The sequence below is a fragment of the Vigna angularis genome, chromosome 2 (assembly GCF_016808095.1).
Source record: "Vigna angularis cultivar LongXiaoDou No.4 chromosome 2, ASM1680809v1, whole genome shotgun sequence".
Classification (NCBI taxonomy): Eukaryota; Viridiplantae; Streptophyta; class Magnoliopsida; order Fabales; family Fabaceae; genus Vigna; species Vigna angularis.
This window is the reverse complement of record NC_068971.1, coordinates 21453064-21479618: the sequence shown is the minus strand read 5'-3', so window position 1 is coordinate 21479618 and position 26555 is coordinate 21453064. Positions and strand designations below refer to the sequence as shown.

General features: G+C 40.1%; 2 protein-coding genes across 4 annotated transcripts; both read left to right on the top strand.

The window, feature by feature from the left end:
- Positions 1-441: 441 nt before the first annotated feature.
- Positions 442-26555, top strand: LOC108329000 (cyclin-C1-2). 3 transcript variants are annotated; one of them, XM_017562953.2, is made up of 10 exons: positions 448-728; positions 1499-1597; positions 1688-1794; positions 2195-2234; positions 2987-3031; positions 18534-18652; positions 18782-18896; positions 19406-19456; positions 20919-21066; positions 26210-26555. In XM_017562953.2, the coding sequence occupies exons 2-10, from the start codon at positions 1566-1568 to the stop codon at positions 26312-26314; spliced, it is 762 nt and encodes a 253-aa protein (XP_017418442.1). In that variant the 5' UTR covers positions 448-728; positions 1499-1565; the 3' UTR covers positions 26315-26555. The 3 variants fall into 3 exon arrangements, with proteins under 3 accessions (XP_052729818.1, XP_017418442.1, XP_052729819.1); XM_052873858.1 differs by lacking the exon at positions 20919-21066 and having other exon boundaries at positions 442-728; XM_052873859.1 differs by lacking the exons at positions 448-728; positions 1499-1597; positions 1688-1794; positions 2195-2234; positions 2987-3031 and adding an exon at positions 3216-3294.
- On the top strand, positions 9441-11046 carry LOC128195626 (elongation factor 1-gamma-like). The gene has a single exon (XM_052873857.1). The coding sequence runs from the start codon at positions 9758-9760 to the stop codon at positions 10874-10876; it is 1119 nt and encodes a 372-aa protein (XP_052729817.1). The 5' UTR covers positions 9441-9757; the 3' UTR covers positions 10877-11046.

Genomic DNA, 26555 nt, shown 5'->3' with positions numbered 1-26555 from the left:
ACATGTGTTTTTTTGTTATTCACGAGATGGTTTGATGAGGATGATGATCGTAGTGGTACTCGAGAATGATTCGTGAAGTGGTTCTCAATTTAGACTTGTAGTGGATATTAACATTACACATTATGAGAAATGTAAGTGTGGTTTATATTTTGGACAAAGATGGCATGTTGAGGAAAGTGCATGATGATCGACTATAGTAATTAGAGTTTCTTATATATTGAAAGGTTAAAAATAATGATATGACAAGAAAAAATCGAACCATTCATTCAAACACGACCATTTATATAATTTGTCATTAACTATTTCAATAACGTGATAAAAAAATAATAAAATTAAACATAAATTACTAAAATTAAATAAGAATATCTAATAAAAAATAGTCCCACCTTAAACAAAATCAAGGATTATGAAAAAAACTCGTGGTTTTTCATTAACACTATTTTTATGTTTTTCTTTTTGTTACACTTGTTCTTAGTTTTTGGTTCATAGCGTAAGTGCTACTCTCTCTCTACAGCACCACGAAGCGAATCTTCACCAAGTCAGCAGCGACGCTCCTCTCAACGGCGGTCCCAACCAGTGGCGCGACCCTCCCATCGGCGGCGGTTCACAACCAGCGGCGCTCCTAAAGCGGTGGTTCCCAACAGCGGCGCAACCCTAGCAGTAGCTGCGATCCTCCCCAGCCAGTGGCGCGACGCCTCCTCCCTCCCTGTCTTCCAGCCAGTTGAAGGGTTTGTTTTTTCTTTATGAATTTTGCACGTTTCTTTATGATCCAAGAGTATGGATTTAGGTTTTTGAGGGAAATGGTTTACCTGATCTTGCAAACCTTTTGGGTTGTTAGCATCTGATTGCCACCAAAGTAATCCTAAGATGACTGCGTTGGAAAAACTTGGCTAATTCTCAACCAACTAAAATAGTGATGCTTCCCCTCTTTGAATCCTCTTGAAAACAGTAAAGAAAATTGCTCAAATCAACTTGGCCCTCACCGACTTTTACAAGATTCAATTTTAGACATCAGTTCTTCATCAAGAGCGACAAGAATATACAGCCCACATTTCCAAAGTGGCAGCCGGGCCCGCCGCATTGCCATCCCTAACCAAACATCGAAGTGAAATCCCACACTGCTTTTGTTATAAACCCCGCGTTGTCTTTTTATGTTTACTAAAAGTATAAAAATATCGTAGCCTTTTCTTTGTTAAAAAGGATTGTTTTTCCCATTTTCTTCTCTCGTCAAATTTACTGCTTTTTTTTTTTAGCTTTTTTTCTTAATTATACTCTTTATTATGAATTTTTATGTTTAAGATTTTGAAGTTTGATACTTAATCCTTCGAGCTAAAATTGAGCGGATTGAGTATTTTTCTGCTCGCACATTTATGTTCCAGCCTTCTTGTTTTGTGCAATTCTCGTTCTTTTTTCATCCTTTGTTGAAAGGTAGAACATTTAATGTTGGATCAGTCTTTAATGGGGTTCCTCTTCTAAACGGGTTTGCTTCACTCTGCAGTTGCGCTGTGATTGTCCACCGTTTTCTGGTTTCTCTTTGGCTGAGTTTCACTCATCTCTGAAGAAATATGGCTGCCAATTTCTGGACATCATCTCATTAGTATGTTTCATCTCCTCCCCAAGATTCCTTCTTTCTCTGTGTGTGCATCTGTGTTGTAATTTGGTATTCTTGGGGTTATGAACTTTGCAGCAAGCATCTTCTGGACCAGGAAGATGTGGATATGGTGAATACACTTGACAAGGAAAAGGGTATCACACTGGAGGATTTTAAGCTCATTAAGATGCATATGGCCAGCTGTATGATCTCTTTTTTTAAGTCTTTCTTCAATCTCTATCATACATGTATTTATTCCCCTCATGCCACAACACTTTTTTTTCTCTAACCTTTTGCTTCTGGCTATTGCTTATGATTATCGTTCTTTTACTTGTTGATATGGTGTCTGATTCTGAATTTCTAGTTGCTGCCGTCATCCTTAGTTTTGAGTGCTAGGGTTTGGTTTCAGAGGGAATTTCTTAGGATGCTTTTATGTATTTTTTTTTTCTGCATGCTCTTGTATATACAATGTTCTGAAAGATTTTTATAAAAAGTAAATCATCAGGGCTATCGTTATTGATATCCTATATTAGCTATAGAAGTCTTTGATTTTTGTTATTTATCTGTGCTGAATTTCTTCTTTTTCCTTTCTTGCTTGAGCAGATATTTTGAAATTGGCACAACAAGTGAAAGTGAGACAGAGGTGTGAACTGTATTTCTTGCATATGCGCAAGTCATCTCTTTTATGTTTATAATTTATAGTGAAAAGTATATTGTATTGAAAGAGAGAGATTCCTATATTGGTTTGGTCTCTCTGGCTTAAACGTCTGTGCCTTAGTCTGCAATGCATGAAGGGGAGAGAACAAGGAATTGCCACACTTCTTGAGGCCAAAAGCCTTGTTTAGTTTGTCTGTATTTTGATTCTCTAGTAAGCAAGACACGACCTTCAAGATTGTATGACATGTGGTGTACAATATAGCCTTGTTTAGTTTGCATTCATTTTGATTCTCCAATAATCAAGACAAGACATTCAAGATTGTGTGAGATGGGATGTGAAATAGTTTTGAATGCAAAAATTTTAACGTAAGTTTTAAAAATAAACTGAAAATTAGGATCAGTCAGCCATTATGTCATTACTAAACCTGCTTCTCTTTCTGATCAAGGTGATACATCTATATATGAAGGGCCTGTTTGTCATGTAGGTTTATTCATGTACTTTATATCCACCAGCTTTCCAGAGATTCTTCAGAACCATGGCTAAGGAAATAGAAATCTATAATCACTCTCAAATGCTATGCTGCATAGCTATAGTCAATTTACTATGTCCTTGCGTGTCAATTCACTATGTCCTTGATAAGAAAATTTTCAATATTTTTTTTTTAAAACTTAACATCTGTTGCATTTATTTTTGTGTTAACTCCATGACCATTTCTAATATTTTGGTCGATCTTTCAGGGTTGTGGCCACAGCAGTTACATACATGAGGCGTGTTTACACCAAGTATGTGTTTTGAACTTGTAAACTTCTAGTGTTAGTGTACGGAAAAGTTTGTCCCGAAATTGTTGGAACTTCCTGTCTTTCTTTTAGATTCGGGATAGCTTGTACTTTATGCAGTACTTGTGATGCTCGAAGTCAGTAATGCAAAGTTTGCTGCGGTATATTTCATAATTTGTTTTTTTCTTCATTTCGAAGTCAGGATTTATCATAGATGCAGATTTTTGTTTGATGAAATCTAATGTCCATATGAGGCGTGTTTACACCAAGTATGTGTTGCGAACTTGTAAACTTCTAGTGATAGTGTATGGAAAAGTTTGTCCCAAAATGGTTGGAACTTCCTGTCTTTCTTTTAGATTGAGGATAGCTAGTACTTTATGTAGTATTTGTGAGGCTTGATGTCAGTAATGCAAAGTTTGCTGCAGTATAGTTCATAACTTTTTTTATTTTTTTTATTTTGAAGTCAGGATTTATTATAGATGCTGATTTTTATTTTATTAAATCACTTGAGATTAAAGCAGAGAAATATATTTCTAGAGGGCTTGAAGAATCCCTCTCATGGTTCTCTATTTATATATATGAAGGTTGATACAACAATAGGGAGATGAAACATCAAAAGCATTGTCCTAGACTGCTTGGATAGAGAACTAGGTACAGATGACATTCAACCCCTACCTTAAACGTAATGATTATATAGATTAACTAATTATTTCAACACTCTCCATCAAGCTGGAGCATACAGATTGAATGTACTAATTTTGGAACAAATAAACTAAATCCAAGGTCCCTTTAATGACTTGGTCAATGCATCTGCGAGTTGGTCATTTGATAAAAAAAACTCAGTATATATTTCTTTTGTCAACAACTTTTCACGAAAGAATGACAATCAATTTCTATATAATTAGTTCTCTTGTGAAACACTAGATTTGATGCAATGTGGAGAGCAACTTTATTATCACAATATCTTCATAGTCTAGATGTAACAAAAGTTAAGCTCTTAAAGGAACTGCTTCACCCATATAAGTTCACATGTTAGTGACGCCATTGCCCTGTATTCACCTTTCGATGTTGGTCAAGCCACTACATTCTGTTTCTTACTTTCCATGAAACAATCTTTCCTCCAAGGAAAACACAATATCTGGTAGTAGACCGTCTGTCCATAAGCGAACTTGCCCAATGTGCGTCACAGTACCCAGAGACTTAAATGTTTCCTTTATCTTCATATAACAACCCTTGCTCGAGAGCGTTTTTGTTGTACCTTAGAATGTGAAGGATAGCATTCCACTGGCAAACACATGGAGCCTGCATGAACTGACTAACCACTCCAACTGCAAAAGATAGATTCGGCCTTGAAATTTGAGATAAATTAGTTTTCCAACCAGCTTCGTATATCTCTCTAGATCGGAGAATAATTCACCTTCTTTTGTTGTTAATTTCTGATTTGGGTCCATAGGACTGTCTACCAGTCTACAATCAATCATGCTTGTATCTTGTAATATATCAAGAGCATATTTCTTTTGGGGGATTACAACTCCATCTTTTGACTGAGTTACTTCAATGCCTAAGAAGTATTTGAGGCTTTCAAGATCCTTGGTTTGAAAATGTCTACACAAGTATTCCTACAGTTGAAATATTCCAATAGTATTATTTCCTGTAATGATTATATCATCAACATATACTATTAAGTAAAGACATTTTCTGAGAGATGTATGATAGTAAAAGATCAAATGATTTGCATCACTGCATTTTAATCCAAATTTTTTTACAATCCAATTGGTGAAGTGGCCAGTGACGAATTGCTTCATTGCAAAGAAGAGATGAATAATAGTCATCTTGGTCATGGGAGAGAAAGTGTCACAATAATCAAAGCCATAAACATGAGTGTACCCTTTTGCACTAACTAGACTTTGAGCCGATCAATTTCACCATCAGGGCAGACTTTAATTGCATACACCCATTGATAATCAATTGCCTTTTTGCTCGGGGGAAGGGACATAAGCTCCAAAGTATTACTGTGGTCAAGAGCATGCATTTCTGCAATCATGGCTTGTCACCATCCAGGATGACCAAGTGCTTCATTCACATTTTTTGGTAAAACTACATAAGACGCTAAGGATAAAAGAGAATAATAGGAAGACGACAATCTATGATAACTAAGAAAATTATAAATGAGATGTGGGTTTTGAGTGGAATGAGTACCTTTTCTGAGACCAATGGGCCAGCCTAAATCATCTTCATCAGGAGGTGTGGTATGAAGTGATAGGAGAGAAGAATTTGAAGTAGGGGGTTCCCCATTTTCTTGGAGAAGTGGATTATCCATCGGGGTCCTGCATCGAAAGAGATCAATATGTGGAGATGAGAGTTTAGGAGGACTTTGATCAAGACTTGGATTGATAGAGACATTTGAAATATTAGACTTAGCCACTGGAATAGGAAGGACTTGTTGGAGGTTATGAACATCTTAAACAAATGAAGAGAAGTATGGAGTTTGTTCAAAGAGTGTAACATTGGTAGACATGTATTACTCCTTGGTTTCAACCAAGTGTCTATTTTTTCTTTCTGCTATACTATTTTGCTATGATTTATGAGGACAAGTGGATTGATATAATATACCATGTGAACTCAAGATTGCAGAAAAAGCGGATGAGAAATACTCTTTGGCATTGTCACTTCTTAAGATTTTGATTACTTGACCAAATTGATTCTTGATTTCATTCAAAAAGGATGTAACGATGGGTAACAATTCAGGGCGATCTTTCATAAGATAAACCTTAGTACATCTTGATTACTCATCAATAAAGGTAACAAAATACCTAAAACCAAACGAGGAGACGTGACTAGGTCCCTAGATATCAGAATGAATAATAGAGAAATTAAAATTACATTGATTGAGACCTTTTAGGAAAGGTAGATTAACATGTTTTCCTAGTTGACATGACTCACATTCTAAGGTTTGGTGACCACTAAGTTTAGGATACACTTTTTTTTTAAAATTTTGACAAATGAGGATGACCAAGACGATCATGTAACATTTTAGGACTAGGAGCTGAAACACCTAAGTCAATTACCCATGAATTTTGACCTTCCATGGATTGAGAAATGCAAGCTGTTGATGTACTTGGAGATCCAGATGTTTGTGCCAAGCTGGAATTAGTAGATACTCTTGATATTCATCCTAGTAAACTTGGAATTAGTAGTTTCAGTCTTTAGAGATACTGGCTGTTTTGGAAGGAAAACCATGCAAGGAGTAGTAATTTTCTTGGGTGTGACCTATCCTTTTATAGTATGTGCACTAAGGATGTCTCCGACCTTCATGTCCCCCTTTTATAGTGCCACAACCTCCTCTTCCTCATGTGGCAAGAATGACAAATGGTTTCATTAGTTCATTAGCTTCCTAAGTTTGAGGCACCAGGACATGAAGAAGGCGTGTGGTCAAGGTCTCTATGAAAGGGACCTCATGACTGATCAAAAATTGATCTTTGATATAATTAAAGTCTAGATGTAAAACATGAAGGATCAACACTATATAATATTTGTCAATTTTCTTCTTCATTTACTCCAAAGATTCTACTTCCAAAAACATCCTCAGTTCTTCCACAACTGATTGGGCTTCAGTCATGAAGGATACTATATCATGGTCTGCCATTTTGAGGGATGCAAGCTTGTTTGCTGTATCATAGAGACATTGAATATCGTTGGTATAAATGCTTTGACCTTTCTTCCAAAAGTAGTGACATGTTTTGAAAGCTTAGGGACATAAGAAGTCTAGGCTCCACAGATTGTCACAATAGGGCACACAATTGGAAATTTGCTTGTTTCCACTGTTCAACTTTTTTAGCAGGCTCATGGTTTTCATCTTGCTCAAGGTGGTCATAATGTCCTTGACCAAGGAACCACATTTCGACAGTAGTAGACCAAGATAGATAATTTTTCCATTTAGTTTTTCGGAAGTAATTGAGGGACTTCCAAAGAATGAAATAACACTTCTAGTCGCCATCTTTGATCAAGGGAAAAAGGAAACCCAGGGTGGCTTTTCACTGAAATAAAGTTGAGGGTCAGAACATAGAGAGTGGGTATGACAACAACTATGGAGGTGACAATGTCATTCCAATGAGTGGATGACGGCGCGTGGAAAACACGCGCCTGTTTGCAGTGTACAAAGATGATGCATGTGGAGGAGAACTGGCCTTCGGCCCTAACGGGGTTTGTCATTTCTTGGAGAAGCTATCCAAATTCTGTGGTCGTCAGACGAAATTGCAATGGTAGAAGGTGGCAGACGACGTTGACGACATGACAAAGAACAATGGTTGATAGTGTTGAATAGTTTCCAATTGTAGTGGAGAACTGCAGACAGAGGTGGACAACAGCAAAACGATGCCAGACAATGGCAGACAACAAATGATGTTGAACAGTTACGAAAAACAAAGAGTAGTGTCAGCAGATAAGATGAGACAGAAACAACGCCACTGTCTCAGCCTCGTTTCATCAACCACAATTTCCATCATGTCCAGCCTCCCCTCCACGATGTTCAATCTTCAATCCATTCTTCCCTCCATCACGCCTTTCACTCCTCTCAACAGGATTCGACAGGTCGGACCAATTGTTAGGTTCTTCAGTTGGAAACCTAATTAATCACGATCACAATAGGCAAAAAAGATAATGAAAGAATGAATTTCTCTTATTAATGGTAATAGAATTCTGTAAACAAAGGATAGTTGGGAGCATAACCTCCCTTACAAAACAAGGATAGATGGGAGAATAACCTCCCTCATAGGACTGTAGCCGCCGGTAACCAAACTCAATAATCAAAACATAACCCTAACAATAGCATCTAGCTTTATTTATATTAAATATTTTCCTAGAATATAGCTCTATTTACTATAATTATCTTATACTAAATATTTCCCTAGAATATAGCTCTATTTAGTTGGGAGCATAACCTCCCTTGCAAAACAAGGATAGATGGGAGCATAACCTCCCTTGCAAAACAAGGATAGATGGGAGCATAACCTCTCTCACAGGACTGTAGCCGCTTGTCAACAAACTCAATAATCAAAACATAACCCTAACAATAGCATCAGCTTTATTTATATTAAATATTTCCCTAGAATATAGCTCTATTTACTATAATTATCTTATATTGAATATTTTCCTAAAATATAGCTCTATTTACTATAATTATCTTATACTGAATATTTCCCTAGAATATATCTTTATTTAATATAAATATTTCCCTAGAATATATTTCTCTAGAATATCGCCCTAACTATACTAAATATTTCCCGCCTATCCTAACTGCTTCAACCGAACGGCTCAAGTTTCTTCACTGCTTCCCACCGTTCGGCTCGAGCTCTCACCGCCTTCAACCGTTTGGCTCGACTCCTCACCACCTACCCCCTTTCGGCCCAGCTCCTCACCGCCAACCCCCTTTCGGCTCGGCTCCTCACCGCCTACCCCCTTTCGGCTTGACCTCTCCCCGTGTTACGTATCCGAGTAGGAGACGTAACGAAATCACCCTCTCACCTTCCCATGCCTTCCACCGTTCGGCTTGATTCCCCCCTGCCTCCTACCGTTTGGCTCCCGCTCTTCACCACCTTCCACCGCTCGGCTAGACCTCTCCACGCCTTCCATCGTTCGGCTACCGTTCGGCCTTTTTGGTCAATACCGTTCGGCCTCACTTCCGTCCTACCTTTCTTCTCCTTCTCATATACTTTCCAAACCTTATTATTACCCCTACCTTATACTATAACACCTCGCCTTCCACCGTTCGACTCCCCTGCCTCCCACTATTCGGCTCCCTGCCTCCCACCGTTCGGCTCCCTGCCTCCCACCGTTCGGCTCCCTGCCTCCTATCCTATCACCCTATATCTTATCAAACTAGAATGGAATCGACCTTCTTATTAGAAAGTGAGTTTATGCCTAACTCATCCCCACAAAACCGGCTTGTAAGGTGAGGTTTGCACCTCACTTATATATTATAATTTGGCCTTATCTCTAGTCGATGTGGGACTTCCAACACACCCCTTTCACGCCGAGGTATAGACATCTCGTGCGTGATAGTAGAAATTGGGTGGTCCGATAGCGGCCCGATTGCGGGTGGAAGAGAAGAATAGAATGCCCACTTAGAACTCGCTAGGATAGGCTCTAACCTGGTTCTGATACCATATTAGAAAGTGAGTTTATGCCTAACTCATCCCCACAAAACCGGCTTGTAAGGTGAGGTTTGCACCTCACTTATATATTATCATTTGGCCTTATCTCTAGTCGATGTGGGACTTCCAACACACCCCCTTCACGCCGAGGTATAGACATCTCGTGCGTGATAGTAGAAATTGGGTGGTCCGATAGCGGCCCGATTGCGGGTGGAAGAGAAGAATGCCCACTTAGAACTCGCTAGGATAGGCTCTAACCATGGCTCTGATACCATATTAGGAAGCGCCTATTTACTTGTTTGCTCTAAGTTAAAAAATGGCTCTGATCCTGCATGCAATCAAAAGAAACAAAAATGTTTTCAAGACTCTCTTCTTCGTCGCACAGTGGGAGTAGCAGGAGCAGGAAGCGCCTATTTACTTGTTTGCTCTAAGTTAAAAAATTGCTCTGATCCTGCATGCAATCAAAAGAAACAAAAATGTTTTCAAAACTCTCATCGCAGCAGAGTACAGTGGCGTCCAACTGGAATTTGCCCCTGATTTCGAGTTTTCTGTCTCCAACAAAACTCCTGAATTCCTCAAAATGAATCCTCTTGGAAAGTTTCCTGTGTTGGAAACACCCGATGGTCCAGTCTTCGAAAGCAATGCTATTGCTCGTTACGTTGCTCGGCTCAATGGTGACAACGCATTGTACCTGTCTACTCCCATTGATAATGCCCGCATCGACCAGTGGATTGATTTTTCAACTTTGGAGATTGATTCTAATATTCTCAAATTGTACCTACCAAGGTTTGGATACGCTCCATACCTTCCACCGGCCGAGGAGGCTGCAAATTCTGCGTTGAAGAGAGCATTCGGGGCCTTGAACACTCACCTTGCATCCAATACGTACCTGGTTGGTGATTCCGTCACCCTTGCTGACATCATAACGACATGCAACCTGTATTTGGGTTTCACCGAGATCTTAGTTAAGAGCTTCACTTCGGAGTTCCCTCATGTTGAGAGATACTTTTGGACCTTGGTCAACCAGCCCAATTTCCGCAAGATATTAGGTCAGGTTAAGCAAACCGACGTTGTTCCACCTGTTCAATCTGCGAAGAAGCCTGCCCAGCCTAAGGAGTCGAAACCCAAACCTAAGGATGAGCCGAAGAAAGTGGCTAAGCCAGAGCCAGAGAAGCCCAAAGATGAGGCAGAAGAGGAGGCACCCAAGCCCAAGCCCAAAAATCCCCTTGATCTTCTTCCTCCAAGCAAGATGATATTGGATGAGTGGAAAAGACTCTACTCAAACACCAAGACCAACTTCCGCGAGGTTGCAATCAAAGGATTTTGGGACATGTATGATCCAGAGGGTTATTCTCTCTGGTTCTGTGATTACAAATACAACGACGAGAACACTGTTTCCTTTGTGACATTAAACAAGGTTGGTGGTTTTCTTCAGCGGATGGATCTGGCTCGCAAGTATGCTTTTGGAAAGATGCTTGTAATTGGATCACAGGCACCATTTAAGGTGAAGGGGTTGTGGCTTTTCCGCGGGCAAGAGATTCCACAATTTGTGATTGACGAGTGTTATGATATGGAGCTGTACGAGTGGACCAAGGTTGACATCTCTGACGAAACTCAGAAAGAGCGGGTAAATCAGATGATTGAGGATTATGAACCATTTGAGGGAGAGCCTCTTCTGGATGCTAAGTGCTTCAAGTGAAAATTATTCCATAGTCTTTAAGAGCTTATGATTTTGTTGCGTCTTTTGGTAAGAGTTGGCTTCTATCTTATTTCTGTTATAGTGAGTTCTTAGCTATTTTGGTGATTTTGCCAGCGTTGAAACTTATACAAGGATGATTTTGGTATAAAAAAAAAAAAAAAAAAAACAAATGATAATATATAAGTGAGGTGGAAACCTCACCTTACAAGCCGGTTTTGTGGGGATGAGTTAGGCATAAACTCACTTTCTAATATGGTATCAGAGCCAGGTTAGAGCCTATCCTAGCGAGTTCTAAGTGGGCATTCTATTCTTCTCTTCCACCCGCAATCGGGCCGCTATCGGACCACCCAATTTCTACTATCACGCACGAGATGTCTATACCTCGGCGTGAAGGGGGTGTGTTGGAAGTCCCACATCGACTAGAGATAAGGCCAAATGATAATATATAAGTGAGGTGCAAACCTCACCTTACAAGCCGATTTTGTGGGGTTGAGTTAGGCATAAACTCACTTTCTAATATGGTATCAGAGCCATGGTTAGAGCCTATCCTAGCGAGTTCTAAGTGGGCATTCTTCTCTTCCACCCGCAATCGGGCCGCTATCGGACCACCCAATTTCTACTATCACGCACGAGATGTCTATACCTCGGCGTGAAGGGGGTGTGTTGGAAGTCCCACATCGACTAGAGATAAGGCCAAATGATAATATATAAGTGAGGTGCAAACCTCACCTTACAAGCCGGTTTTTTGGGGATGAGTTAGGCATAAACTCACTTTCTAATACTTCTCTGATACGAACTTGAGATTAAAACTCTAGAGGGCTTGAAGAACCCCTCTCATGGTTCTCTATTTATATATATGAAGGTTAATATAATAGGGAGATGAAACATCAAAAGCACTGTCCTAGACTGCTTGAACTAGGTATAGAGGTTATCTAACACTCAAACCCCTACCTTAGACGTAATGATTACATAGATTTACTAATTATTTCAATAAGATGTAATGCCCATACCAGTACTACTATTTAGGTTAGTGTTATGCAATTATGGTAGAGAAACCCATAACCCTCTTATTCTGGGATGTGTTGTCTTCAACTGCCACATCAATTGCCGTAAAATTTATGGTGAAGTTTCCTAGATAGGCAACTAACTTTTGGATTTAACCATGCGCATAATTTTTTTTTCCAAATGTAACTATAAGCAGACAGCTGCTGTGCATGTCATTTTTCAAATTGGACAAGTAACAAGTTGACCCGTATTATAGAAATAGAAAATTCATCTCTAATCTTCAATTCATTTTTATAAAACACGGGGAATGGACAGAAGAGAAAAATAAAATAGTAAGTGATAGGTTTCCGATTAAGAAACCTAGTCAAGAACCCTCTAAACCACCTCTCAGAATAGAAAGATAACAAGAATGGGAACAAAACTGTGTATTATTAACAAAAGAATACTCTGGACACTTACAAAAACAAGGGCATAACCCCTTTCACAGGACTAAACCTGTTAACAAATCAACTACCCAAAAAACTGCCTTCTAACTATCCAAACAATCTATTTATACAATTCCTCTACCTTCTATCCTAATCCCATTTCCCATTATACCCTTATATCCCAAATACCCTATATCCTAACATTACACCCCTCTTGAGAACAACCTTGTCCTCAAGGTTGGAATGGGGAGGATTGGTCTCATGGTTCTTCTTCCTCATCGAATTACCCACTGGCTTTGCCCTTCAATTCGAATAAGGGGGCTTGGGCGGTAGCACATTTTCCTCTTCTTCTTCGGCCCAAATCAGCATTCACAATTCCCGCTCTGGACATCGATGACCTGGGCTGAAAGGCCTTCCGCATCGGAAGCATCTTCCCTCTTCTCTCCTTTTCACGTACTCCGAATATGGTAGGTTGCGGGTATTCCTTTCCCTCCAGTCGTCAGTGGTTCTTGCGGCGCTGCCTCCGGGGGTCGCCTCTTTCTTCACGGAACCGACACTTTCCGCGGCCCCTCCTTGACTCTGCGTATCACGTTGGAACTCTACTCCCGTAACAGCCCCCGCCGATCGTCCCCACGCACCTTTATTCTTGGGCGCCGATCCTCCTTCCTTTCTCGAGACTGTAAATCTCTCCACATCCCGCGCCACCCGCATCGCCGTCATCAGGTTTGGTGGGTCGTGCGGCCTGACATGGTCTCCCACCTCTTCCTGGAGTCCTGCCATGAAGTAACCCAGAATTTGCTCCTCTGGAATCGTGGATGTCTGTCCCACCAGCGTCTCGAACTCCTTGACATAATCCTCCACCGTTCCGACCTGCTTGATGGTCGACAATTTCTCGTAAACGGTTCCCCTCGTTCCTCCCCCGAACCTAATCCCCAAAGCTCTCTTCAACCCTTCCCAAGAATAGTTCTTGGTTTTCTCTCCAAAATCGAAACCAACTCCCCGCATACCCCTCCATACTAATGAAAGCCTATGAGAAATAGAGAAGATTGGGAGAAAATATCCCTTGTGTGTTTAGCCTACACATAGGATAGTTTATTTATATTGTAAGATATGGGCCAATGCCCTTAATACAGAATAGACTAAGCCCAAATAACAGAAACACACATCTTAACATCTAACACTCCCCTTCAAGCTGGAGCATATAAATCATATGTTCCAAGCTTGTTACAAAGATAATCAATTCTAGGTCCTCGTAAGGACTTAGTGAATATGTCTGCCAATTGGTTGCTTGAGTTAACAAACTCAGTCTTGATATCTCCGGATATGATTTTTTCTCGAATGAAATGACAATCAACTTCAATGTGTTTGGTTCTCTCATGGAAGACAGGGTTAGAGCTAATATGGAGAGCAACTTGATTATCACATATAAGTATCATGTGAGTGACATCTCCAAATTTCAATTCACTAAGCAATTGTTTAAGCCACACAAGCTCGCAAGTAGCTGATGCCATAGCTCTATATTCTGCTTCTGCACTCGACCTTGCCACAACACTTTGCTTCTTACTTTTCCAAGATATCAAGTTGCTACCAATAGAGACACAATATCCAGAAGTAGACCTCCTATCAGAAGGGGAACCAGCCCAATCAGCATCTGAATAGCAAACGATTTTTGTATCGTTGTTAGGGCCATATAGCAAACCTTTTCCAGGTGATCTTTTAATATACTTCAATATACGAACAACTGCATCCCAATGGTCTTCACATAGGGAGTTTAGAAATTGACTCACCACATTAACTGCGAAGGAAATGTCAGGATGCGTAACAGTAAGATAGTTTAATTTACCAACTAGTCTTCTGTACCGTCCAGGGTCTGAGAAAGGCTCCCCCTGATTTGGTAGGAGTTTGATGTTAGGGTCCATAGGTGTCTCAACAGATTTACAGTTCATTAACCCTGTTTCCTCCAAGATGTCTAACGCATACTTCCTCTGAGATATGACAATACCATCATTGGATTGTGCTACTTCAATACCCAAAAAGTACCGGAGTTTGCCAAGACCTTTGGTTTGAAAATGATGACAAAGGTGTTGTTTCATCTGAGAGATGCCAAGATAGTCGCTTCCTGTGAGAACAATATCATCGACATGCACTATTAAGTAGATACATCCAGCACTCGAGTGGCGATAGAACACTGAATGATCCGCTTCACTGCGAGACATACCAAATTGTTGAACAACACAACTGAATTTACCAAACCAGGCCCGAGGAGACTGTTTTAGGCCATATAGGGATTTGCGAAGACGACATATCAATCCAGATGACTCCCCCTAAGCAACAAAGCCAGGCGGTTGCTCCATATAAATTTCTTCCTGCAAATCACCATTGAGGAAAGCATTTTTGACATCAAGTTGGTAAAGAGGCCATTGTCGAAGAGCAGCCATAGCAATGAATAGGCGAACAGAGGTCATTTTTGCCACTGGAGAAAAAGTATCACCATAATCCAAACCAAAAATCTGTGTGTAGCCTTTGGCAACCAGTCGAGCTTTCAGACGATCAATTGTGCCATCAGGACCAACCTTGATAGCATACACCCACCTGCAACCAACAACAGACTTTCCAGATGGTAATTGGACAAGCTCCCAAGTTCCACTTTCCTGTAAAGCACTTAATTCATCCATCATAGCTTGACGCCAACCAGGATGAGTTAAGGCATCACCCACAGATTTGGGAATTGACACAGAAGAAATGGATGAGAGACAAGTATAAAAAGATGGAGATAATCTGTGGTAATTAAGAACAGTATAATGGGGGGAAGGGTTACGGGTAGAGCATATACCTTTACGGAGGGCAATAGGCAAGTCAGACTCAGTTGCTGGAGCCGGAGGAGACACATGAGGCGGCACCGGAAGTGAGTCATGAGGGAGACAATTACGGCGACTATAAACCTGAAGGGGTGGAGGTGAAGGATGATCCTGTGGTGAATGAGAGTCTAAAGAAGGAGAAGACAAAATGGGTGGAGGATCACCAAGAGGATCACAGATAAGAGGAATATCAACAGTAACAGGGAGAGGTACAGAACTAGAAGATAGATGTGAAAAGTAAAAAGAAGACTCATCAAAAGTGACATCAGCAGAGATAAAATGACGATTGAGGGAAGGGGAAAAACACTTATAGCCCTTTTGTGACCGTGGAAATCCTAAGAAGACACATTTGTGAGACCTAGGAGATAACTTATCAAGACCAGGACTAAAATCATGAACAAAACATGTAGACCCAAAAACTCTAAGAGGTAATGGATGTAGAGGGTCTTGAGGAAATAAGATAGAATGAGGGATTTTGTTCTCTAGGACGGAAGATGGCATGCGGTTGATAAGATAACAGGCCGTGAGAACAGCATCACCCCAAAAATGTGAGGGTACTTGACCATGAATGAGAAGGGTACGAGTTGTTTCAATAAGGTGTCTATTCTTGCGCTCAGCCACCCCATTTTGTTGAGGGGTATAAGCACATGAGGTTTGGTGAAGAATGCCATGAGAAGCCATAAAATGTTTAAACTGTTGAGAAAGATATTCACGGCCATTATCACTGCGTAAAGTGCGAATAGAAACCCCAAACTGAGTTTTTATTTCATTGAAAAAAGTTTGAAAAATAGAAAACAACTCAGAACGATTCTTCATGAGAAACAACCAAGTACATCTGGAATAGTCATCAATAAAGGTAACAAAATACTGAAATCCTAAAGTTGACTTAACACGACTAGGTCCCCAAATATCAGAATGAACCAATAAAAAAGGGGATGACGCTCGTTGTGAAACACTACGAGGAAAGGAACTACGAGTATGTTTACCTAACTGACAAGACTCACACGACAAACTTGATAATTTGGACAGACTCGGAACAAGTTGCTGCAGTTTGGCAAGACTGGAATGACCTAACTGAGCATGAAGAAGGGATGGTGACTCCATGATTACGCCAGCATGTGGAGAAGGGCTGAGATGATATAGGCCATGAGGCTCACATCCTGTGCCAATCATGTGTTTCGAACTCCGGTCCTGCAACCAAACAGAATCTTTGGTAAATGAAATAACACAATTAAGGGAACGAGTTAGACGACTTACGGACAATAAGTTAAAAGGAGAACTAGGGACATAAAGTACATTATCAATGGATATGGACGGAAAAATATGAACAGTACCAATACCATTAGATGAGACTCTAGACCCATCAGCCATCGTTACCGAGGGTAAATTAACCGGACATGACAAGGAAGAAAACAAGGACTTGTTACCAGTGATATGATCGGTGGCGCCTGAGTCAAGGACCCAAGATCCGAGAGAGTGAGTCAGACCAACAAAAGGAGTACCTGTGCGTATAACAGAAGCAGATGTAGTGGAACTAGAGTGCTGACGGTCCTCATACCATCTGAGAAATTCCTGAAAGAGTAAAGGGTTATTTATGGTATTTGATGAAGTAGGATGGGCTGCAGACGGTGATCGGGGAGGTGGATCAGAATTAGCCATTGCTATAGGTCGAGGAGGATGTCCATGAAGCGCATAACATCTATCAATTTTGTGGCCTAGCTTGCCACAGTGGTCACATTTTGGACGTTCTTTACCTGATTGGCGAGACCGACTCTGATCATCAAGTTGGGCAGCCATGGAGAGGGAGAAACCCTAAAAATTCAAAGTGCTCCGATTGACGCAACGACCACAGATCCAGAAAGAGGGCGAGGAGGCGATCAAGGCGGTGCTGATCGGCGGCGGAAAGCTCCGGCGACGCGCCGGCACGCGCGGCGACAGCAGCGACTCTTGCGGCGGCGCGTGGAGGCGCGTGGGTGGTCCGTTTGCCGCGATCTTCGTACCACGGTGGTCGCCCGGCCGAGACGATTCCGATGGTGTGGTCGCCGGTCGATTCTGGAACTCCGGCGGCGGCGGCGGCGGTGACGGCAGCGGTGGCGACTGCAACGACAGCGGCACTGATGGGTGCCGGAGACCGTGGAGTTGACTGGAACTATTCCTGTGCTCTAGATACCATATGAGAAATAGAGAAGATTGGGAGAAAATATCCCTTGTGTGTTTAGCCTACACATAGGGTAGTTTATTTATATTGTAAGATATGGGCCAATGCCCTTAATACAGAATAGACTAAGCCCAAATAACAGAAACACACATCTTAACATCTAACAAAGCCAGTTGTAATTTCTCGTCTTCGTCCACTCTTTGCACCTCGAAGAACTTTTCCGCCCTACTGATCCAGTTCCACGGTTCGCCACCTTCGAACACAGGTAACTCCACCTGTTTTCTCCAATTAATTTGTCCGTCTTGTCGCTCTACTCCCTGTCTTCCTCTTTCCCCTTCCAGTCCGCCGTCATTATCATTTACGGAGGATTCACTACCTTCACGGCGCGGCCCGTGTGGGTCTTGTTTGCGATCTCCCAACAATTTCAGAATCGCTTAGATGTCTCGGCACATTGCCTCCTGGTTCTGCCGCAAGAAGACCATATCCGCCTTCGTTTCGGCCAGCATAATCTCTACCGCCTCCAGCTGACCTTCTACCACCAACACTCTGCTCTTCATCACGCGCGTACTTCACTCCTCCAATTGGGATCTGGCAGGTCGGACCAATTGATAGGTTTCCGATTAAGAAACCTAGTCAAGAACCCTCTAAACCACCTCTCAGAACAGAAAGATAACAAGAATGGGAACAAAACTGTGTATTATTCACAAAAGAATACTCTGGACACTTACAGAAACAAGGGCATAACCCCTTTCACAGGACTAAACCTGTTAACAAATCAACTACCCAAAAAAACTGCCTTCTAACTATCCAAACAATCTATTTATACAATTCCTCTACCTTCTATCCTAATCCCATTTCCCATTATACCCTTATATCCCAAATACCCTATATCCTAACGGTAAGTGATCCCATCTTGTGCCCCTTTTTTTGTTTAATTTGATCAAATTTGTTTTGTTTATTGGTTGTTTGCTGCTAACTTGAATTGCATGCTTTTTACTGAAAAATCATTGTTTTTAGCACTTGTTAACTTGTCATTGCCGATTCTAATATTTTTTATTTTCTTAGTAGATTTCAAATTTATGTGCCTGTATTGTGAAGGCTGTTTTCTTATTCATAATGTATCTTCTTCTGATCCTGAAAGTAGTACTATGTGCTTAATACCCCTCACTAAGTGTCAACTATCGACAATCTTCACTTTTTTTCATTTTAAGGAAGAGTATGACAGAATATGATCCACGCTTGGTAGCTCCAACATGCTTGTACCTGGCATCAAAAGCAGAAGAAAGCACAGTGCAAGCTCGGCTTCTTGTATTTTACATTAAAAAACTATGTAAAATGTTAACCTATAATTTTATTTTTCTTCATGTTGACTTTTGAAAGTAAAGTGAGTAATTTGTTTTCGAAGTTCTCTTGATACTAGATTGCCTTTCTATGCTGAAACGACATATTTTGTATGCAGATGCTGATGAGAAGTATAGATATGAAATCAAGGACATACTTGAAATGGAAATGAAGGTTTTAGAAGCTCTTAATTATTACCTGGTTGTATACCACCCATACCGTTCACTATCTCCGTAAGTGTTTGATAATTATTGTTTGTTCAAATTTTGCACACCGGAGTGTGGAAATTATGAAAAACCAATTTTATTTGTTTATACTTTTCTGGCCAGAAAGCTTGCAATTTTAAGTATGTTGTCCACACAGCTTTCACTTATCTAATCACAGAAAAGAGAAATTAAAGACAGAATAAAAACTGAATCACCTAGTTAGGAAACAAAATTGTTTTTTCTTTCTAGATGACAGAATAACCTAATATAAACTAAATGTGGAAATAATATATACGGAATAATTTCATGAGCATGTCACTAAAAAAAGGATCTACATGCGTTCATTACTCCTTTTGTTCTCAGTCTTCACATTTCTCAACTGACAGCAAGTCAAACAGATACCAAGAATGAACATTTTGGCAAATTGAGTATTGTCAAGTTAAAAATTGGTGACAAAAGAACTGGTTCAACAGTCGTGTCATTTAGATTATATTCATTTCTGATTTCTCATTATCATTATATTGATAATTCTCCAGGTTGCTTCAGGATGCAGGTTTGAATGATCTGAACATGACTCAGTTAACTTGGTAAGAGTCCTTCCTGTTGAACAGATGAGATCAGTTTCTAAATAGGTTTTCCTTTCTTCTGTTCTTATTTTACATTTCCCATCTTATCCCCTTGTGCCGCCTTTATCGGCTCTGCTTTTACTGTTTGGCCTAACATTCCTTTAAATGAAAACAATTGGGCTCTTGCACTAGAATTTCCCTTATTGGAAGGAAATAATGATGAAATTGGCTTAGTTGGAGGACCAGGAACCAACACCATCTCTTCACTTCCTTCATCTCTGGACAAATTGTTTTCTTTAAAGGAAAAAGAGGACAAAACACAGCATATGTTATTGTGTTTGTTGCCTTTGTAAGTTTGTAAGCAGAGGGAGGTGACACTCTTAATTGCCCTTATTTGAGGTTTTAGAACCTCTCAATATTCCAGATGCACATCTCTTTTATACCCAAGCATTAGCATATTCACTGACATGTTACATAACTAAACTAAGTGCTTCATGTTGATTTATCTATCATATTATATGAACTGTTATTTCTTTGCGTATAAATGATGACATTTTCTTAAATAAGGCGGAAATATTTTTGCTAGTATCATCCCTTTTTGCCAAAATTTTCTCAAATTCTGTACAGTAATTAAATTTAACTGGAGTGACTCTGATAAATATATTTTTTTTATATATGTTTTTAGATATTAGAGAAAGAATTGAGAGGCTTTGGATTATTAAATAATATCAAAATCTCAATTCTGTATGTTCTAGGGAATGATTTGTCCTTGAGATACCAATGTCCAGAGATGAAACAGTTGCTGTGGCATGTATATGTTTTTCTTTATTTTTGTTAGTTATTTTTCATTGCACTATGAAGTGCATTGACTCTATATAGTATGAATGAGTTTTAGTTTGAAATGCAAAATCATATGCAAACAACAGAAACCACTGTACAATATTTTGCTAAAAACAACCTTTCTATTTATGCTACTTGAAATGCAAGATGTTTCGGTATTTGATGCCTTCTAGCACTAGATTTATTCTTTTTTTTTGTCAAGAGCTTCAAAACTTAGATTAATTACTTGTTTTCCATTTAATGCTTATGGTCACTATTATAACTACAATAGAGGATGGGTCATTGTGTCTCACATGTCTAATTATATAGGACAACTGTTTTTCATTTGAAGACAATTCAATATCAGTCAAAAAGTTTTATGAGAATTGTTCTCTTTATTGTTGTAGCTTTGTTAGAGTTTTCTACCATTTGCTTTTGAATGTTAAGTAGATCCTTCAAGAAAGTTGCTTCAGTGCTGATAGCTAAATCTGTTTATCCAGAAACATCGTTTATTTTCATATCACTATTAAGCCTGCTTTCTATTGAGCTAGCAGCTATCTTGCTAACGCTGTTGAAATTACAGTTTCTATCTATTATTTTATTAATAGTTTTTTTGTTGGATTAAATTTCCAAAGAAAAAAAATAATGAAGTTCATACTGGCAGGGGCCTTGTAAATGACACATACAAGATGGACCTAATTCTTGTACATCCTCCGCATTTGATTGCTTTAGCTTGCATATACATTGCTAGTGTACTTAGGGACAAAGACACCACTGCTTGGTTTGAAGAACTTCGTGTTGACATGAACGTGGTGAGTGTTCTGCTGTTTTTTCTAAGCACTTATTTGTTGCATTCATGCTGAAGTGTCTTAATCATCTCTTTTTCGTTTTCTATTTTTTGTTTACTTTATTTACAAGACTCTTGTTAAATTTGACAATAATCTTAAATTGTGCAACTTAACTTTTGAATGTGGATAGCCTGCTATGACTGCTGTGGAAGTTGGGGTACCCATTATAGGATCAATTGGACAATCCTAAAATGACAAAAATAGTTGCAAAAATTTTTCACGGTTTGACTTTATTGCAAATGTGTTCGCTAATTCAACAAGAATACACAAGTGGTTTAATTCCATTTTATATCCAAAATGGAAAAAGGAAAGGAGTTGCTTAATTCCACAATGTGAAATACACTCAAAATACCTCGTACCTAATAGTGGTATCTCAATAATTTCTGAAATATTTTACTCAAAGGCACATACCTCACTGCTAGAAGCTCTAGTGTAATACATCTCTCATTCTCCGAAGACCAACATTAAACCAGATCTGATGCCTGGATGGTGTCTTGCAAAGTTACATGAAAAGCCTTTGTGCTTACTGTCCCTCGGTGAAACCCTTGGCTTGCTTTAAAGCCAAATAGTCTCATATTATTTGTTTTACACAACAGTGAATAAGAGATTAACTTCTGAAATCTGGCCTTTCAAGAATCCAATAATTTGGCTGCCTATTCAACAATACAAAACACATTGTAATTCTGGCATTTATACTTAAAATCTCTTCCACATAAAAGAGCAAGTTACTGTTGTATCGATAATATTAGGAAAGTAGTGCTGTACCAGTGTCAGGCAATGATTCTACATGGATGATCAGGTGGTTGAGTTGGTTTCAACGGATGTTCTACAATGGTTTTATTACATTATGGTCAGGCTTGTTGCAAAAACTTGAATCCCATCCTTTTATGATGACCCAAAAGGAGTCCTATTCAAACTCACGCAGCACAACTTTAATAATGACTATCTCGCTGACTTTGAGCATTTAGCAAGTAATTGTTTGGTTATCTTTGATGTTTCAATTTTTGATTCTCAACTATAAGTTTGCTGTGAAGTCCAAGCCCACTAGTCAATATCCTTTTTGTAGGCGATGACTTTGGCAAAACACTTGGAGGATAAGATTAATGATCATCGTCGTCCCTTTTGCAAGAGCACCCATATATTAACCTCTCCACCTACACCATTGGCAGTCCCTCCTCCTTTTGCTCCTGATGTTGTTTTAAGCATTTATCTTGTAAGGAGTTTACCTCATTGAGAACAAGGATTGTGTTAGGAAGTGGAGAGTGTATGAGAGGAGGAGGAACCTAACTAGCAGTTAGGAATGGTGGGAAGAGGGAATTGTATAAATAGGACTCTGTGTATTGTTTTAGTGGCTTTTTGGCAGTTAGTTGTATAGACAAGAACCTTTGGTCCTATGGGGAGATTAGGCTCCCATTGATTGCTTGTACATTGAACCATACCATTTCGAATAACAGAAACCCATTCTTTGCTCTCTTTTTGTGTTTGGTGAGTGTGTGAGTTTCTTTCTGGTTTGGTTTCTTACCCAGAAACCTAACAATTTGGTCCGACCTGCCAGATCCAAATTGGACGAGAAGAGTGTATGGAAGGGAGAATGGACGACCAATTGAACGTCGTGGCGGGACAATTGGAGGCAATGGAGATAACTGTTGATGGGATGAAGGCGGAGACGACAACATTGTGTCAAGACTCTGCCGCAATGCGCCAAGACTTGCAAGAAATCATGAAGATGTTGTGGGGACGAACTCGCAACAATGAGGGACAGTCGGACGAAAGCCAAGTATCCGTCAATGAAAACCAGAGAAGGCGCAAAGAAGAAGTTGGAGGGAGAGAGGGCGAATGCCATGAAGGGCAACCCAACTGGAGAAAGAGGGTCGAATTGCCCGTCTTCGAGGGTCTGGATCTGTTGAACTGGATTAACAGGGCACAAAAGTTTTTCGAGTTGCAAGGGGTGGCCGAGGATGAGAAAGTGTGTCTGGCTTACATTAGTATGGAGGGTAGCGTGGGCTACTGGTTCAAATTCTGGAAGGAAAAGGCCAAGAATCGTTCTTGGGAAGGCTTGAAGGGGGCGATGATAGTGAGATTTGGAGGAAGAAATAGGGAACCATTTTCGAAAGGTTGGCGACCATTAAGCAGGAGGGAGTTGTGGAGGAATACATCCAAGATTTTGAAATCCTGGTGGGTCAGACCAAAGGACTGTCGGAAGAACAGATGTTAGGCTATTTTCTCGCTGGACTTGAGAGAATATACGAAATCAGGTCAGACCCCACGATCCTCAAGAATTAATGGTGGCGATGAGGATCGCAAGGGATGTTGAGGAGGTTCACGACGGCGCGAGGGCTGGGAGCTGGAATATAATCAAGAATCAACCTTCTTGAAGGCGTGTGATGAGTGCGGTGACGTGAAGTGAGCCCGGCCGCAATAATCAGAGTCGACCAGGGGTCTCTGAGAGTGTGGAATCGGTGAAAAGAGAGGGAAACACAATTAGCAGTGTGGCGAAAGTGGGGAATGCTGCGGGAAGTGATAATAGGGGAAGAAGCGAGAGAAATCTACCCTATCCAGAATTTTTGAAAAGAAAAGAGGAGGGGCGCTGTTTTAGGTGTGGCGGACCGTTCAGTCCCGACCACCATTGCCTAGAGCGGAGTTTGAGGGTGGTCATTCTAGCAAAGGAGGAAGTGGAAGAAATACTGACAGAAGTAGACCAAAAGCAAATGGAATTATCTGCTTTGTCAGCTGGAGACCTTACTCAACCAAAGCCTATGAACTTGTAGGGGAAGATTGGGGAGCGAAAGGTGTTTCTATTCGACAGTGGTGCAAGCCACAATTTTATTAGCAGAAGATTAGTAGAAGAGCTGGCATTAACCATTAAAGATACACCACCTTACCAAGTGAGTCTGGGTGATGGGCAGAGGAAAAAGACCCAGGGATGCTGTGAGGAGGTCTTGATCACCTTAGGGGAAACCAAAGTAGAGGAGAAGTTTCATATGTTCGAGTGCGGAGGAGTGGACATAATCCTAGGGGTGGAATGGTTGGCCAAGTTGGGAGAAGTAGTTCTTAATTAGGGCGAGATGACGATGATGTACAATCAAGGAGGGAAGAAGGTGATTATTAGGGGGATCCTACATTGGCTAGGAGGCTGGTGGAACCCAAGGCTTTACTAAAGCTGGCAGAAGTAAAGGCTTGGACGTTGATGTGGGACTTGGGGTAGATAGGAATGGAAGCAGATGTAGAGCAGTACCAAGGGCTAACAGGGAAACAAGAGGAGGAATTAGGGCGGATTCTGAAGTTATATTCAAGGGTTTTTCAGGAGAAAAAGGGGCTACCTCTAGACAGAGGAATGGTGCATTAGATACCTCTTAAGGATGGGGTTGATCAAGTGCATGAGCGTCCTTATAGATACCTGCATCTGATGAAGGGGGAGATTGAGAGGCAAGTGGCTGAAATGTTGAAGGTAGGGATTATCAGACCTAGCACCAACCCATATTCAAGCCCAGTCATCTTGGTCAAGAAAAGGGATGGCAGCTGGCATTTTCGTGTGAATTATAGGGCCTTGAACCGCACCACTATATCGGATAAATTCCCAATTCCTGTGATAGAAGTGTTGTTGGATGAATTAAGAGGAGCTAAATATTTTTCAAAGGTGGATTTGAAGGTACGGTACCACCAAATTCGGATGCTGTTGTGAGGGTTATGTTTTGATTATTGATTTTGTTGACAAGCGGCTAGAGTAGAGTCCAGTCCTGTGAGGGAGGTTATGCTCCCATCTATCCATGTTTTGTAAGGGAAGTTATGCTCCCAACTATCCTTTGTTTACAGAATTCTATTACCATTAATAAGAGAAATTCATTCTTTCATTATCTTTTTTGCCTACTGTGATCGTGATTAATTAGGTTTCCTACTCAGGAACCTAACAAAGTGCATAGCTAGTCGTTTACAATGTCTTCCATCTCTAACATTTGTGCGGGAAGATCTTTCTCCGGAGGTTGTTTCTTCTTTGCCTCCATCGCTTAGATTTACTGCTGTTCTGGCTGTTGATCGTTTTTTGATGGGCGTCCACAGCTAGTTTCTGGCCTTCCTAGTACGCACTGGCTTCAGGGCTGCCTCCTTATTTTTTTATATGGTCGGCTACTTCCATGGCCCTCTTTGTTGAGTTGTTTTGAATCTATGATACCAAGCTTCGAATGAGCTTCTGCCTACCCTCCATCCTGAATCTGATAGCAAGTTCATTGCTTTGGCTAAATGGTCCTATATAGTACCTTCGTCCACTTTGGCACTGGTTTTTCCTCAATTGAGGTTACAAATGGCAAACCGCTTCCTTCTATTTACATTTTGAGTTCTCTCAATTGGAGGCTGTGGTCTCCTTCCTGTTTATACAGTACTCTATTCATACTTTGCTCCAACCATGTCTTTCAAAGGCACAAGCTGCTATGAAACTTTTTACTGACAGCAAATGTTGTGACGGTAGTTACAATGTCAGTGATTGGGTTTAATGTTAAACTATGCCCCTATTGCTAACTCTCAGTCACAGGCTCCCATCATAGGCTTTTTGTTAGGTATATTAGATTATTAAAAATATTATATATCTTATTTTTATATTTTATCTTTAGTTAATATGTTATTATTTTTTATTTATATTTTAAGCTTAGCCTATATTTTTTCTATTATAAATAGAGTATTCTATATGCATATTTAATACAAGAGAGATTAATTCCATACATAATTTTCATTATATTCAATACTTTCCAAGCTTTTTGGTCTTTGTTCAATTTGGATCTTGCCCCATAAGACATCGCCTGGGGAAATTGGGATGATATTTGTTCTGCCCATCACCTTGAGGACAAGGTACTTCCACTGTGTTGAGAATCGTTAGAAGTGCTTATCTCACAAATATGCATATTATTGCTAGATTCCATTTTCTGTTTCCAAATCAGTGCAACTTAAGATGCCTGGTGTTTGATAGAGCTCCAAAGTGCATTAGCCATTTGTGGTGCCCCATCAGTTTAAAATCACTTTCATGCTAATGTTCTGAACATGCACTATACTAGAATTCTACTCATTTCAGTGATAAAGAAAAATAGCTATTTAAGTGATTGTTTATGTTCTTTGGCAGGTCAAAAATATATCAATGGAGATACTTGATTTTTATGAGAGCCATAGAATGTTCACTGAGGAAAGAATTAATGCTGCTCTCCAGAAGTTGACCTTGAGACCCTAAAAGCTTATCAGTCAATGCTGAATTCGTGGAATGATTTTGACATGTTTTGCAGTAGTAGAACGCTTTCAAAATATATCCAATAGTAAGGGCACATAATATGGGGGTTAATTCAAAGGGAGTGATGGAAAGGGAGTATTTCTTGGTTTTTTAGTTTTATCTATTTACTGTGTCATAAGTTGATTGATCTAAGCAACCTATAATTTTATTTTATTTTTCTTATATAACATTTTGTTCCATTAAA

Excerpts from the sequence above, each read along its gene's own strand:
- LOC108329000 (XM_017562953.2), top strand. The coding sequence starts at position 1,566 with ATGGCTGCCAATTTCTGGACATCATCTCATTA. Across the intron at positions 1,795-2,194 it reads TAAGATGCATATGGCCAGCT|ATATTTTGAAATTGGCACAA; the intron begins GTATGATCTCTT and ends TTGCTTGAGCAG. Across the intron at positions 18,653-18,781 it reads ATTTTACATTAAAAAACTAT|ATGCTGATGAGAAGTATAGA; the intron begins GTAAAATGTTAA and ends TTTTGTATGCAG.
- LOC128195626 (XM_052873857.1), top strand. The coding sequence starts at position 9,758 with ATGAATCCTCTTGGAAAGTTTCCTGTGTTGGAAACACCCGATGGTCCA.